This window comes from Syngnathus typhle, linkage group LG13, assembly GCF_033458585.1.
Source record: "Syngnathus typhle isolate RoL2023-S1 ecotype Sweden linkage group LG13, RoL_Styp_1.0, whole genome shotgun sequence".
Classification (NCBI taxonomy): domain Eukaryota; kingdom Metazoa; phylum Chordata; class Actinopteri; order Syngnathiformes; family Syngnathidae; genus Syngnathus; species Syngnathus typhle.
In genome coordinates this window covers 11,147,454-11,160,685 of record NC_083750.1, presented here as the reverse complement: position 1 = coordinate 11,160,685, position 13,232 = coordinate 11,147,454, and the positions used below count along the sequence as shown (strand labels likewise).

Genomic DNA, 13,232 nt, shown 5'->3' with positions numbered 1-13,232 from the left:
CATTAAATGCTCGCTTACTACAAAGTCATGGAGACGCTCGAGGATGGCGCTTTTGTCACGTCATCATCGTAGAACCACAGAGCAGGCAACTTTGCACTTTCCACTGTTGCTTTTAAATATGGGAGTAATGAGGAAGCAAACATTGCAAAGCAGAAACTGCAAGGCGTAGTCCTTTGGGGCTCAATAAAAATTGCCCTGCTCGGACAAAGGTTGGCCCTATAATGCACCAGGAAATGCTGCTAAAAAGAAAATTGTATTTATACCAATTGGATTTGGAATTTAATCATTAGATTTTTTTAAAGACCCATTCTAAAATAATTGCATGCCACTATTTGTTTTGTGTGGTGTTCCATGTTCATATCAATTCCTCCTTTATCTGCACGATCGTTTGCCAAATATTTGTCACGTCATTCCACCAGCCCGGAGAGATCGGTGTCGGCGGCGCTCATGGTGTGACGGACCCGTGGTGAGCCGTGTGACCCGGCCGGTGGGACGGTTACATCAGCTTAATCAAGAAGCCATCAAAAGACACTCCATTCAAAACAGGACACAATCAAAGACTCTTACTCTCTCGAACGCCATTCATTTTGTCATGACACTGCTTATTGTGTTTGTGGTGAGAGACAAGTATTTGCACTCCTATTTGATTATTTCCCATCCATTAATCGGCCATACTGCCTATCCAAGATGACTTTGAGGAGCCTGGGGAGAACATGCTGAGATTAGAATTTGGGAGCTCTGTAATTTGAGGAAGATTTTAGGAGCATGGCGGGAGCATTTTAATTTAGCAACAGCTAGATTCTGCATTCAGATGATTGTTTTAATTGTTCAATTTGAGGTGATATAAGATAATCAAACATTGGTCCGTGGGTCACTTGGTACCGGGCCGCCAAGCCGCACAGAAAAAAAACTTTTTTTTAAAATCGACGATCAATTAATTCACGTGTTTCCCCAGTCGCGCCCGCAAAGCTATCAAAAATAAATAAAAAATTATTTAGAAAAATGTAAAAAAAATTACATAGTCGGCTCAGATCAAGAAAGTCATAATGGCCCTCCGAAAGAATGCGGCCCGCCAAAAAAATGAGTTTGACACCCCTGATATCAATGTATTATTTAATTATATAAAGGCCGGTCTGCGAAAATATTTCTGACACGTTAATTGGTCCGTGGCGCAAAAAAGGTTGGGGACCACTGGTTTAGAGCAGCACAAAAGAGGAGGATTTAAACACGTAACATTTCTGCTCGGCCCGTCCGAGCTCTACCTGGCCCGGTTCTGAGCGAACATATCAAAGAAGCTTAAAGCTATCCGCTCGTAATGAGGCTTTGCACAATAAGCTAGCTCTGTGTTCTTTACACTAAAATGCAACCGAGCTCGGTTGGCTGCTCTTTGAACGGGTCAGCTGGAATGGAAGAACTTTGACGTTGACTCAAATGTCGATGAAACATGTTATTATAGAATGCACGCTGAGCCAGGTGCTCACCAGAAAGAGCAAATTGCGTAACAGGGCGACAGAATCAGAACCTCACACACTGATGCTCACTTTGCCGCATATACTGCGATTCCGTGCCAATTTTTTTTTTCCGAGCTCACCATGCAGCAACGCCGTGGCCACGGAGTGGGAGGTGTCTTACGTTTGAAGTTTGAAAGAGGCTTTCAAGCGCTGGCGCAATAATGGAGCCATTGAGATCCGAAGCGGGCTTTGGCGCAAAGCAAACTCGCTATGAATAAACAAGTCCCTCTTACATAAACGGCATGCGAGCTCGCCTCTAATTATCCTACGGCCACTAACAATGGGCTTCCGACTTGAATTTCATGGTGTCAGAATTGGTTTGGACTTTGCCTTATGATGGGCCCGGACGGCACTCGGCCTTTCACCGCAGCATGAAAGGCTGCGGCAGCTACAGTTGACTTCCCGTCCCATTTACTGTACTCAGTTTGGCCATGACGGTGCACTTCAAAGTTTATAGTAAGGTGAATGAACGGCTAAACTTGACCTTTTGGAATCAGACTCAAATGACGACAGTTGAAAATCATTTTGCAGAAGTAATGTGGTTGGAATAGTGACGCGTAAGAAACGCCATCTTCCTTGTCAGGTTGGTTTAGGAATAAGATGTCAGATTAAGGTACCGTATTTTCCGGATTACAAGGCGCACCTAAAAACCTCAAATCTTCTCAAAAGCCGACAGTGCACCTTATAGTCCAGTGCGCCTTATATATGGACTAAATTCCTCAATTCAAACTGGCCCGAAGCATTGTGTCATGAAATCAAGCATAAGTGGCCTGCCGAAGACTATGAATCATGAATCAAAAAGACTATGGATCATTATTTTGTGATTATAAAGTCATTTGTTGCATCTGAAGTCGAAAGAAAAAAGATAAAATGGAGAATGATTAAAAATCTCTCCTAATAGCTAATAGGCTATCGTGGCTTCACGGATCTCTCGACATATCCGTTTTGCCTTTGAAAGGCGCTCAACTGTCCAAACAACGGCGTCGCGGGGGCCTGCCGGACCCCGACCGTGTCCCGACCTTTGCCCTGCGCCAGCAGTGGTCCCACTTTGCAGACGGACAAGAAGAAGGCATCCCGATGGTCGATTGCGTCATTGCTGCTCTCGGTTCACGCCAGTCATTAGTGGAGGCGGATTAGACGGGAATTGACAACGCGGCGTTTTTTTTTTCCCTCGTGTTTCCCGCGACATCGCTCGTGGAAGCCGCTCCCCGTTGTGCCTCGTTCAAAGCTCAAGTGTTGAATGCTCCAAGGAAAATAAAGGATTTGTCAGGATTAGGCCTGGCAAACAGACTGCTCGTCGAAGGCACCTCACCCGAGCAATGTCACATATACGTTCAGCTTTTAATCTGGCAAGAGCTGACGGGAGTGTGTGTGTGTTTTCTTGTAATCGCTTCTAAATCTCTCCGAATTGTTTTGTCGAGTGACTTATCAGTTGTCTGGCGTCATCGTTGCATTCCCGCAGAACGATGACGTCGGTGACTAATCACTTGACGTGAAGACAACGCGAGAATCGGGCTTAATACGCAAAGTTGCAGCACCGCTTCAACGCGTGTTAGCTTTTGTCTGTCCGAGATGGCGCCCTCATTCTGACCTGCTTTTTTAGAAAAGTCATCTCTTGTGTCGTTTCAATCCTGTCTGCATTTATAAGCCACCCAGAGGAAGGAATAAAAAACATTACTGTTTTAATTATGAAGCTTTTATTTTTATTTTAGGCTGATTCAAATATTTGGCAGAGTAAAATTCTGCAACGATTAAGTGGCCAAATTCAACTAAAATCTGCCATTTTTGAATGTTTGAACATCATTAAGTTTGTCTTTTATGTATTCTTAAAGAGAAATTCAAAACAGCTATATCAGCCAATGAAATTAGCCAGCCAATAGCTAATGGCTCGCCAGTCAGGCCTTAGCTTAAACCACAACTATTCTGCGTGGTTAGCCATTAGACTCTATATTAATGATGGTTCTGCGTTGCCAGCTAGCTCCAGGGCAAGTCAGCTACTGTAGGTGTGTTTATGCACGTCGGGTTGAAGTTAGGTGAAGAACAGACCAATGACACGGATGCTGGAAAAATAAGCAATCTCTTTGTTCCACCTTTGGACAATGGGCGTTGTCCAAGGGACAATTGACTAACAGGCTTCGCCTGTCTTACTGGTCACCACTAGAAGCACATGGATGCCGAAACACAGAAAGAGCAGTTGTGCTTTTATTGTCTTTCCACCCCTGACATTCTCTAGGCCTTAGGACCAGGCGTGTTTACCTTTTCAAATCTTTCTTGAAACCTTGGATGGCTGGCTGGCTGGCTGGCCAATCGCCAACAGTCGCTAAACTAGGTTCCTTGGAAACTTGCGTTTGCGTGCTTGCCAACATCCATAAAAGCTATATCTTGATGGTGGAAGGAGGAGAGTGCAGGTTATCAGATGATCGCTATCAGTCTGAATACACGTCTACTTACTTTACTTCCTCGGAATCCCACTGCGGCATGTCGTGCTCGACTGGGGGACCTAAACTTGACCCACATTGGGCCAAGCAATAAGGAAGTTGCGCTAATAATTGTCATCATCCATTTACACGTTTTGAAAATATATTTCAGCGCTAAACCCTCAGAAGTGAAATGAAGGCCAAAATAATGTAAAAAAAAAAAAATCAATGTTGATTGTTGCAGGAACTCCACGAAGGGAGGTCAACGTTCATTGTTAGTCCCTAGATTTGATCAATTTGTTTTCACTTCTCTTCCCTCTAATTTGTTTGCAGCTCGTCTAAGTGTTAAAACAAAACCCGCGGGCCAACTTGGGAGTGGACCTTTATCCGTTACTATACAAACATTAAGTGTGTGCCGAGCGCGTCTTTGCTTCCTTGACGTCAGACAAACTTGACTTTCTGAAAGGGCGTGGGCGGCGCCGACTTGTGCAACAAGTGTGGTTCCGGAGGCTGAGTCATCCGGCGGTGGTGGTGTCACCCTCTAACAAGAATCATATGGGCAGAAGCAAAATTCATCTGCTTTCAGTCTTAATTTTGAAAATAATCATTTGCATGAGTCACTTATTTGCGACAGTGACAATTTTGATTTCATAACATGTTCAACCTTCTCCAAGTAATCAAGTTTAGTTTATGAGAAAGCCTTATTGATGCAGAAATGCACATACCAAACCAGTATGTGCTGGGTCGATGTCACGGGTCAAAGTTTACGAGGAGGAAAGCATGTCACAGTTATGTCTTCAAAACACTCAAGTTGGACTTGTGAGCATGTGACAGTGTGCAGAAGCTCCGTCAGCTTAAGGTTGGGGAGGGGGAAGGGGTTGGTCGCCGCCTGCTTGAGATTTAGCAGCTGTCCTTTGACCCCACCACCGTTTGTCTCAGTCAAATTTGAACTTTGCTGAAGTTGACCAGGAGGCCTTGTGACTTCATCAGTTCCATGTGAATCCATTGCTTGGCTCCCCGCCCCCCCCTCAAGGAGTCCATAACATGACAAAGTCAAACCATTTAGTAGAATAAACAGGCGGAGCGTGACTGTGAAGGTACCCGGCTTGTGGCGGACATTTATCGAAATACAGAGGATGAATAATTTACAGCACGTAACGTCCACTTTGGACATTCACATTTTGGTTCAAATCGTTCCGATTTGTGGAGTGCTTCACCATGACGACCGGGGTGGAGCTTGGGCTTTGTTACAAAGTAAGGCCGTCTTAGTAGCTATATTTAGCCACTTTAGCCACCATCTGTTTTTGTACTGCAATTTATCTTATTAGTGTTGAAAACATTGGCCAAAAATATTCCCACCAAAACGTCAGTGTGTACGGAAATGCGCCTTGAGTGTTTCATTTGTATCCACTCTGCTAAAATAACATTTGCTCATGCAAAAGAATCCCGTACTATTTAGCAAAGCCAACAGGCAACAATGTTCCGTTATTCAAATATCTGATGTTTTCCTAATTGTTTATGAATCTATGAATCCCATTGAGCACCCGGTGAACCCAGTTCAGCCGACTTGCTTCCTTATAAATTGAAACCTCTCACTTAACAAACGTTTGCTGACTCTCGGCTAACGGCCGGAAAACCAGTAAAACTATTCTGGGCGCATCTCAATGCTGCAAAAAGTGTGTTACTGTGTCATATATTAATTTCACGTCCCGTTCATGTGCGTGTAAAAATTTCACGTGTGCTTAGTGCTCTAGTGAATGTATGCATGTGCGAGCAGGAATAGGACAGTCGAGTCACGGTTAAGCACAGCTGCAAAAGTATTTGGACACTGTCATGGTATAGCGATCACATTTTCAGTGTCTGTGCCAGAATAGAACATTTTGTTCTTGTTAGTCTGTAGATTCCGGATGTAGCAAAGCAGCCCCAGAACATAAACGAGGCCAATCTTTATCGCTTGGTGCGGTGTATTTCTGTCCCAAAATGGAAAATTGTTGCCCAATGTGTATTGGTTCCTTAATAAGAAACATTTTGTTGAATCAATAGCAATGCGTTTGGATTAGTCTCGTGTTTTTGCAGACAAGATGTTTTATCGGCCACAAATGTTTCCCTCCATCTCTGGTTTCTCATGACACGCCAGTTCAGTATGGCGAGCAAGACCGGTTGGAACCAGTGGGAGGTGTTACACAACAACGACGCACTCGACTGCAAATGCAGCAAGGCTTCAAACTCTGTTTTGAGTCTCTTGTCAAATGCTAAATAAGATGACACAATTCATGAAACGCACACACACGTGAGCAACGTTTCACCTTGCGTGTTCATGCTAGCTTATTAGCATGGTCACCATTGTTTGACCAGAGGGGCTGCTGTGCCGCTTCCATTTGTGAGACCCCTTTTTTTTCCCCTCTCCTCGCTCCTTACATAACATGGATCCCCCCCTCCTTTCTTCCCTCCCACCATCAGGATCAAGCCTGTACATTCTGGTGGTCGTCATAGCAACAGAGCAGCATCCTTCTTCATCCTTTATGCAGCGTCTCCCTGTCGCTTTCCCAGGCCGGCCGTGGTGTCGATTCCGCATACAAATGGAAAGAGCAAGAAACCTAATGTAAAGAATCAAGCCAATCCTGTTTTATGATTTTATAATATTTTTTTTCTATTATTTATTTATTTTTTTTAAAGCAATTTAACCCACAACAAAACAGGAGATTTAGTCATAATAAGGCTGCGATGCGCTTCTAGATTTGCAGCATCTGTTTGTGCACTTCTCGAGAGACTTAAATATATCAAGTGTAAAAAAAAAAAGTGAATTATATGATATACAAGATTTCTTTCCAGGAAATGAAAACTGCACAGTAAATTCAAACAATTTTCTTCCTCCCTTCTCTTCCAAACCTATAATTTAATGACACAGGGTCTGTGGGTTTACATTCCGATATTTGCGGGTGTCCCACTTTGCGTCCGGCTGTGGAGGCGTAGGACCGAGTCGAACTTGGCACTGGCTCTTGTGCAACTGTTGCGTGCCAAATGAAGCCACGTGAGCGGTCAACAAGTTCACGGACCATCCGCGTTCCTCAATTGCGACGACAGTTTGCTGCAAACAACGTGTCTTTTATGATACCCACACAACCTTCCTATGTGAAAAGGTGCTTAACTCTTCCGGTGTTATCATACTGAGCAGTTGTTAAGACTCATTTTCTTATCTGCTGAACAGTTTCCAAAGTATTGTCTGAATGAATTGCAAACTTTGTGTCCTGTTCCAAATTTTCCTAGAACAACCCCTCCCAGAGGAAAAAGCTCACAGCAACAAGTTTCACTGACCGGAAACTTAAAAGAACAAAGCAAAGTGTGGCACGTGTTAGCGCCATTCAAAGCAGAAGCTCCCAGAGATGATTGGTCTTCCTTGCTTCTGGCAGACCAGCGAGCCAGCCGCTTGTTGCCCAGTCGGGATGTGGAGGAAAGGTCTTAAAAGTAAACTTTGCTGGCCGTCCCCCACAAAGTGCATTCTAGGGAAAGTTCGGAGATGCTGTTCTCCTCGTGTGTAAGTTGCCATGAATTTTTCGGCACCGTGTTGTGTTGTCCTGACCTCAACAAAGATTCTTATCTCGGAAAACTCAAAAGCTGCTGAGCTGTCGAATGACGACTGGACATAGAAATGCTGATGCATGTTTACATTTAAGTCGGCGGCAGCCGCATGCACGAGTCAACCAAAGTTGTTGACTATTACTCTTGCGCTAGCTAGTCCCAGCATCTACTCGGGAGTGCAAAAATGAATGACAAAAAAATTGCAATTTTAGAAGCACGTACCCAACTGGGATCTAGTCCCATTTATTGACTTAACATTCCCACAATGAGCAACAGTGTGTAGTAGTACACTTATCTAATGTCACGTGATTGAAAGAAGAGAGTCTGCGGTCTCCCTTGGTATTTAGGATCCTGCCTTACCCCGGCCAACAGAACAACCTAAGATGTCCCACCCCTCCTTTGTTCTCATTTTAAATCCATCCCTGTTGTGCTAGCGCTAAGCTAGTTAACTTCTCAGGTCTGACATCCAAACCTCCCCCCCCAGACAATATGCGAGGACTCGTCGTGACTCAAATGTGAAAATCTTGATTTGTCGTTTGTTCATAAGCACTTCTACTCAAGTCAAAGAACAACACAAGTCATCAAGGTTGTGATAAAAATAAGTTTTAAATGTATCAAGAGAAAAATAACCCAGGTTCAGTAAACTTGACAAATTTACCAAATGGGGCGCATTAAAGAAAGGATAAAACTCCTTGAGGAAACTACAAATGGCATTATGGACAGATCCACCACAGTTGAACGTCATCTGGGCACAAACATCTACACAGTGTATCGACACGGGTGACTCAGTGTGTCAGAAATCTGAAGACAAACGTTGCCATTAAAATTACACTTCATCTTAAAACTCAAAGCGTTAGTACCGTGGGAAAGGGAAGGTCAGCAACAATGGAAACGAGCACTAAATATTTCTTACGTCGTACATGCGCCGTGTCCTGCCTTAGCAGCTCTACGCTTCAGTGTCCATGGGCTTTAGTTCATTTAGGGGGTGGACGGGTGAGGAACGGCATCGACATGGCTAGAAAATCTGTTACAAAAACCAATCCCTTCTAACAATGAGGGGAAGGTACCCTGCCATGACCAGAGGGGAGCTACCAAAGATATCAATTGACCGTTTGAAGTTGACCAGCCAACTCGACAAGCCTATTAAATGGAGGTTAAGACAGTTCTAAGGGAGAAGTGGGGAAAGGGAATACAGTACTAGTTAAAAGAAAAGATCAATGTAGGAGGGGCGGGGTGGGGGGTTGGCAGTGGGAGTCAATCCACGATTTGTGGATTCAGTAATCCGCGGGCTCGTCACCCTCCTCGCTCAGCAAACAGGTGCGAATGAGCGCCTCGGTGACGCTGTACGGGTCGCAGTTGGCCGACGGGCGGCGGTCCTCGAAGTAACCTTTCTTCTCATGGCCCACATTGCGCGGGATGCGGATGCTGGCGCCGCGGTTGGCCACGCCCGCAGAGAACTCGTTGATGTTGGAGGTCTCGTGGTGGCCGGTGAGGCGGCGGACGTTGTCCAGCCCCCCTTTGGGATCGTAGGCACGGATGTGATAGCTGTGCCTCCTGCCCAGCTTCTCGATGGAGTCCTCGATGGCTCTGGAAGGAGACGGCACAGATCTTTGAGGACCGAGATGAGATAGATCTTTGAAGATACATTTGGGACAGCGTGAAATGTCAAAACAACCATTCGGAGGTGACATTTAGATTTGTCAGGCCAGCTGCACACAAAGTAGAAGCAGCTTCGTGTGACATTGACTTAGTCAGCCCATGTCAGAGGACTGGTTATCTGCAGAGTTCCTCACGGAATGATAAGAGTAGCGTGATTTCCCAGTTTTCTGGAATCCTCATCGCAAATGAACCAGAGCGCTCTCCGACACTCACTTTAGTCCATCGTCCTCTCTCATCTCCTTTGTGCTGAAGTTTGTGTGGCAGCCGGCGCCATTCCAGTTGCCGGGGATCGGCTTGGGGTCAAAAGAGGCGATCACCCCAAAGTCTTCGCAAACGCGGTGCAGGATGAAGCGCGCCACCCAAAGGTGGTCGCCCATGTCGATCCCTTCGCACGGGCCAACTTGGAACTCCCACTGGACACACACAACATTAAAACGTGATTTCCATCATTCAAAACTAAATAGTTGAAGTTGCAATATGAGCACTAAGACCAAGTCGCTCATCCCTGGTCTCACCTGGGCCGGCATGACTTCCGCATTTGTTCCACAGATCTGAACCCCAGCATAGAGGCAAGCTCTGTAATGGGCCTCCACGATATCTCTCCCGTAGGCTTTGTCTGATCCCACACCGCAGTAGTATGGCCCTGAAAACACATCACGCATTGGATTTGTCATCAAAGCCCAATGGTGACATTTTCCGCTGGTGACATCTGCCAAGCTCACCCACCTTGAGGTCCCGGGAATCCGTTGGATGGCCAGCCAAAGGGGTGACCGTCCGTGCCCAGGATGGTGTACTCTTGCTCCATGCCAAACCAGGGAACCTGATCCGCTACCATCTTCATCACCTTATTACACGTCAGTCGCAGGTTGGTTTCTGCACAGACGGGAAAGGAAAGCCGTTTCAATTAGAAGCCCGAAAATTGCTGTTTGTGCGTCGGCTATTTTACCCTCATGTGAGACTCATTTCAGTGAAATAGATGAAGGGATACCTTGTGCAATTTCTAAGCCTAAATTAGCGTCAAATGGTGCGACTTATTGCATTAGTCCAACCATGTGCCTCCTAATGTGAAGTAGGCCACTCCGGGATGGAACGTAACACAAAAGCCTAGTTTGAGTGTGCACATGCAGACAGAGACGTTGACCATCTGCTCCACACCAAGGAGGGTTCACGCACAGGTCAGGTCAGCTGACGTGTAGATATCGGAGAGAATGAGGTTTCCTCACGACCGGTTTCTCACCTGAAGGCATGCGGTTGTACTTGAACACCTCGCAGAGCACCAACTTGTTTGGATCTTTGCGAAAGGGGTCGCGGAACATGGCGGCGGGGATGAGATACATGTCGCTGTTGGAACCTTCGGCCTGGTACGTGCTGGACCCGTCAAAGTTCCATTCGGGTAGGTCTGAAGGAGACGAGACGAAAGGTCGCGTGGGTCCAATCTTATAACGATTATTAACGTGCGTCATGAAAGAACACTTGAAGCCCAACGCATTTGCCAGTCAAAATATTCGTATCCGTCATTCTAGAATATGATCTCAAATGTATTTATTTATTACAGAAGCTGGCACATTGTAATTACGTGGCAGCAATGACAATGAAATGGCACGCCCAACTAGACTGACTACAGAATTGATCTATTTTGTATCAAATAAATAAATAATAAAATTAGCTGGAGTAGAGAATTTGTGAAGGCAACAAAAATAGCAGTTGTTATGCGTATTGTGCAGCGTGGAGGATCTTGAGGAAATCACATGCTGTAAGAGCACTACAGTACCCAGCCATTGTTGTCTCATTGTGTGTGTGTGTGTGTGTGTGTGTGGGGGGGGGGTCTTGAAATGAATAATAGTTCTCTGAAACTTTCAATGGCAATCAACAAAAGTACTAGGAATGAACTCAGGAATGTACGAAATTGAAGGCTGGCTGCTAGCAAGGAACCGGTTTAGGAATATTCGAGCAATGTTCTTGCAATTAGCGTTAAATACAAAAAGCCAATTTGCCTGAAACATTTCAGCAAAATGATGCATAGAGCCTTGACTTGAGAAGCTTCAAGGGAAAAATAATCATTTGCATATTACTGAGCCTTTTTGGAGAGGGTTGCGCTCTTTTCATTTAACATTTTGACTTTTCCAGTAAAATATGTTCCGTTTTTTTAAGTTGTAATTAAAAAAAAGTCTGTCTACTATTATGCTTTTTTTACTGAGCACGGATCTTTCGTGCTTGAGTACCTTTCCATTCATCCCCCACTTTGAATAGTGCATTGGCCAAATCCCACTGCTCAACTGCTCATGGAAATTTACCGGAAACTTTCCGGAAATTTACCCGAAATCTTACACCCGTTTGGAGCCCAAGTTAAAATGGCACCAAATTGACATGCGGTCGCAAGGCCAATAAAAAAAAAAATTAAAAAAAGAGCTTCTTACCTTCAACACTTTTGGGCTCAAAATCCAAAGTTCTGGTTTTACACCGCAGGCCTTCCCCAGTCCCGTCCACCCAGATGTACATGGCCTGGACTTTATCCCCTTGAGGCAGCTCCATGTACTGCTGCTTGATGACTTTGCTCAAGCTTGCGCTGGACGACGTGGCCATCTTTTCTATTGTTTTTTTTAAATTCCTGCTATAACAAACCTGCATACCAGACAGCAGGATGAGGAGGAAAGAGAGAGAGAAACAGTATAAATATGAGACCGCAGTGTGCCTAATACGTGACGCTAGGGGGCCAAAAAATACACCCCCAAACGACCACCACCATTGTTCACGTTTCTAGAAAAAAAAAAAAGACAACAGCTCAAAACTACAGCGGAAATGATGAAAACTCGCCGCCATCGTGTTCATTCTTAGAACCTAATCGACGGTAAATTCGGTAATCGGGTGGAATAAACGTCTCCATGCTCGTCATTTGCCTTTCGATCGAGGCTGGCTTCGAAATGTCAGCACGAGGAAAGCGAAGCGATTCAGCGAAAAGTGAAGAGTACAAGCACCGCACATCCTGTTGGCACGAGTGCCTTGTAGCCATGGTTACACCTCGAGTGAAGAAATATTACATCATCAACGGCAGCGACGGCGAGGTGACACTCGAATAACGCAACACTCATATCCACTACAATGACACACAAAAAAAGCTACGACTACACATTAAAGTATTTAAATTTACAGATCAAATATGTCCGGTGTGGGGGCGGGAATACAAGTCCAGTCGGTAGAATTAGCGGTCATACTAGTATCAAAGACAATTTACCTGGAGAAACGAGAAATTTTAAAAATGAACGAAAGGACTTGCGGGTCCAATGTTTCGTCTTGAGATGTTCCTTCTGTGTTTCTACCATTCTCCGGTGCCGAAGCGCGATTCGGACCTTTTTTATAAGGAAACGACTGGCGTTGGGGGATCTGATTGGACGGAAGCGTGGCCTCGCGTCAGCTCCACTGTGACAGAGGACTGAGCTGGCTGCTCATTGGTCAGACCACAATTTAGAACCGCCCACTTTTCTTTCCGCAGAGTCGCCGCGTGGTAGCAACTTGTGCTCGGACTCAACCACGCGAGCTTTTTTCTCACACGCAGACCCCATCCTAGTGCTTGCACGTACACGGACACGGTGTCACGACTGTGGACAAAGCTTGGTCAAGCTCGTTTGTTGTTTTTTGTGTCATCTTCCAAGAAACGAATTCCGTTGGAAAAGAGAGCGAGCCCTTAGTCCGTTAAACAGGATGTTAGCTTGTCCTCGACGCCACCTTGCGTTATAAATAGGTTACTGCAGCTATTCTGGTTTGAATTATGTAATTCCATCATGCACAACCATTCGACGTTGGATCCACACGTGAGTGGATCGTGGCCATGAGGCGAGCACACAGCAGCGGAAAGTGAAATGTTGCTTTTTCTGTTTGCAAATAATGCAGTTAATCAAAGTTGCAGTCAGCCCCTAAACAGTCTCACGTGAGTAGTCATGCTAGTTTCTGATTTAATGTACCTCATTGAATATATCTTTCCAACTCCAGGCGGGTGGCCCATGAATGCATTCCCCAATTTGGCCTTGACTAATTCAAAGCTAGTTTTTAGAAAAAGTTAGAAGATCCT

At 45.2% G+C, this 13,232-nt stretch overlaps 1 protein-coding gene across 1 annotated transcript; it reads right to left on the bottom strand.

Annotated features, from left to right (window-relative positions):
- Positions 1-8,094: 8,094 nt before the first annotated feature.
- On the bottom strand, positions 8,095-12,557 carry LOC133165714 (glutamine synthetase). The gene is made up of 7 exons (XM_061295557.1): positions 12,399-12,557; positions 11,584-11,788; positions 10,404-10,565; positions 9,893-10,039; positions 9,682-9,809; positions 9,380-9,579; positions 8,095-9,094 (listed from the first exon to the last, which is right to left on the bottom strand). Exons 2-7 carry the CDS (start codon positions 11,747-11,749, stop codon positions 8,782-8,784), a joined length of 1,116 nt encoding a protein of 371 aa, XP_061151541.1. The 5' UTR covers positions 11,750-11,788; positions 12,399-12,557; the 3' UTR covers positions 8,095-8,781.
- Between the last annotated feature and the right edge of the window lie 675 nt (positions 12,558-13,232).

Bases quoted from the DNA above. Each gene is read 5' to 3' on its own strand.
- LOC133165714 (XM_061295557.1), bottom strand. From the start codon at position 11,749: ATGGCCACGTCGTCCAGCGCAAGCTTGAGCAAAGTCATCAAGCAGCAG. The intron at 10,566-11,583 runs GTAAGAAGCTCT...CGTCTCCTTCAG, and splicing joins TGAGCCCAAAAGTGTTGAAG to ACCTACCCGAATGGAACTTT. The intron at 10,040-10,403 runs GTGAGAAACCGG...CCGTCTGTGCAG, and splicing joins GTACAACCGCATGCCTTCAG to AAACCAACCTGCGACTGACG.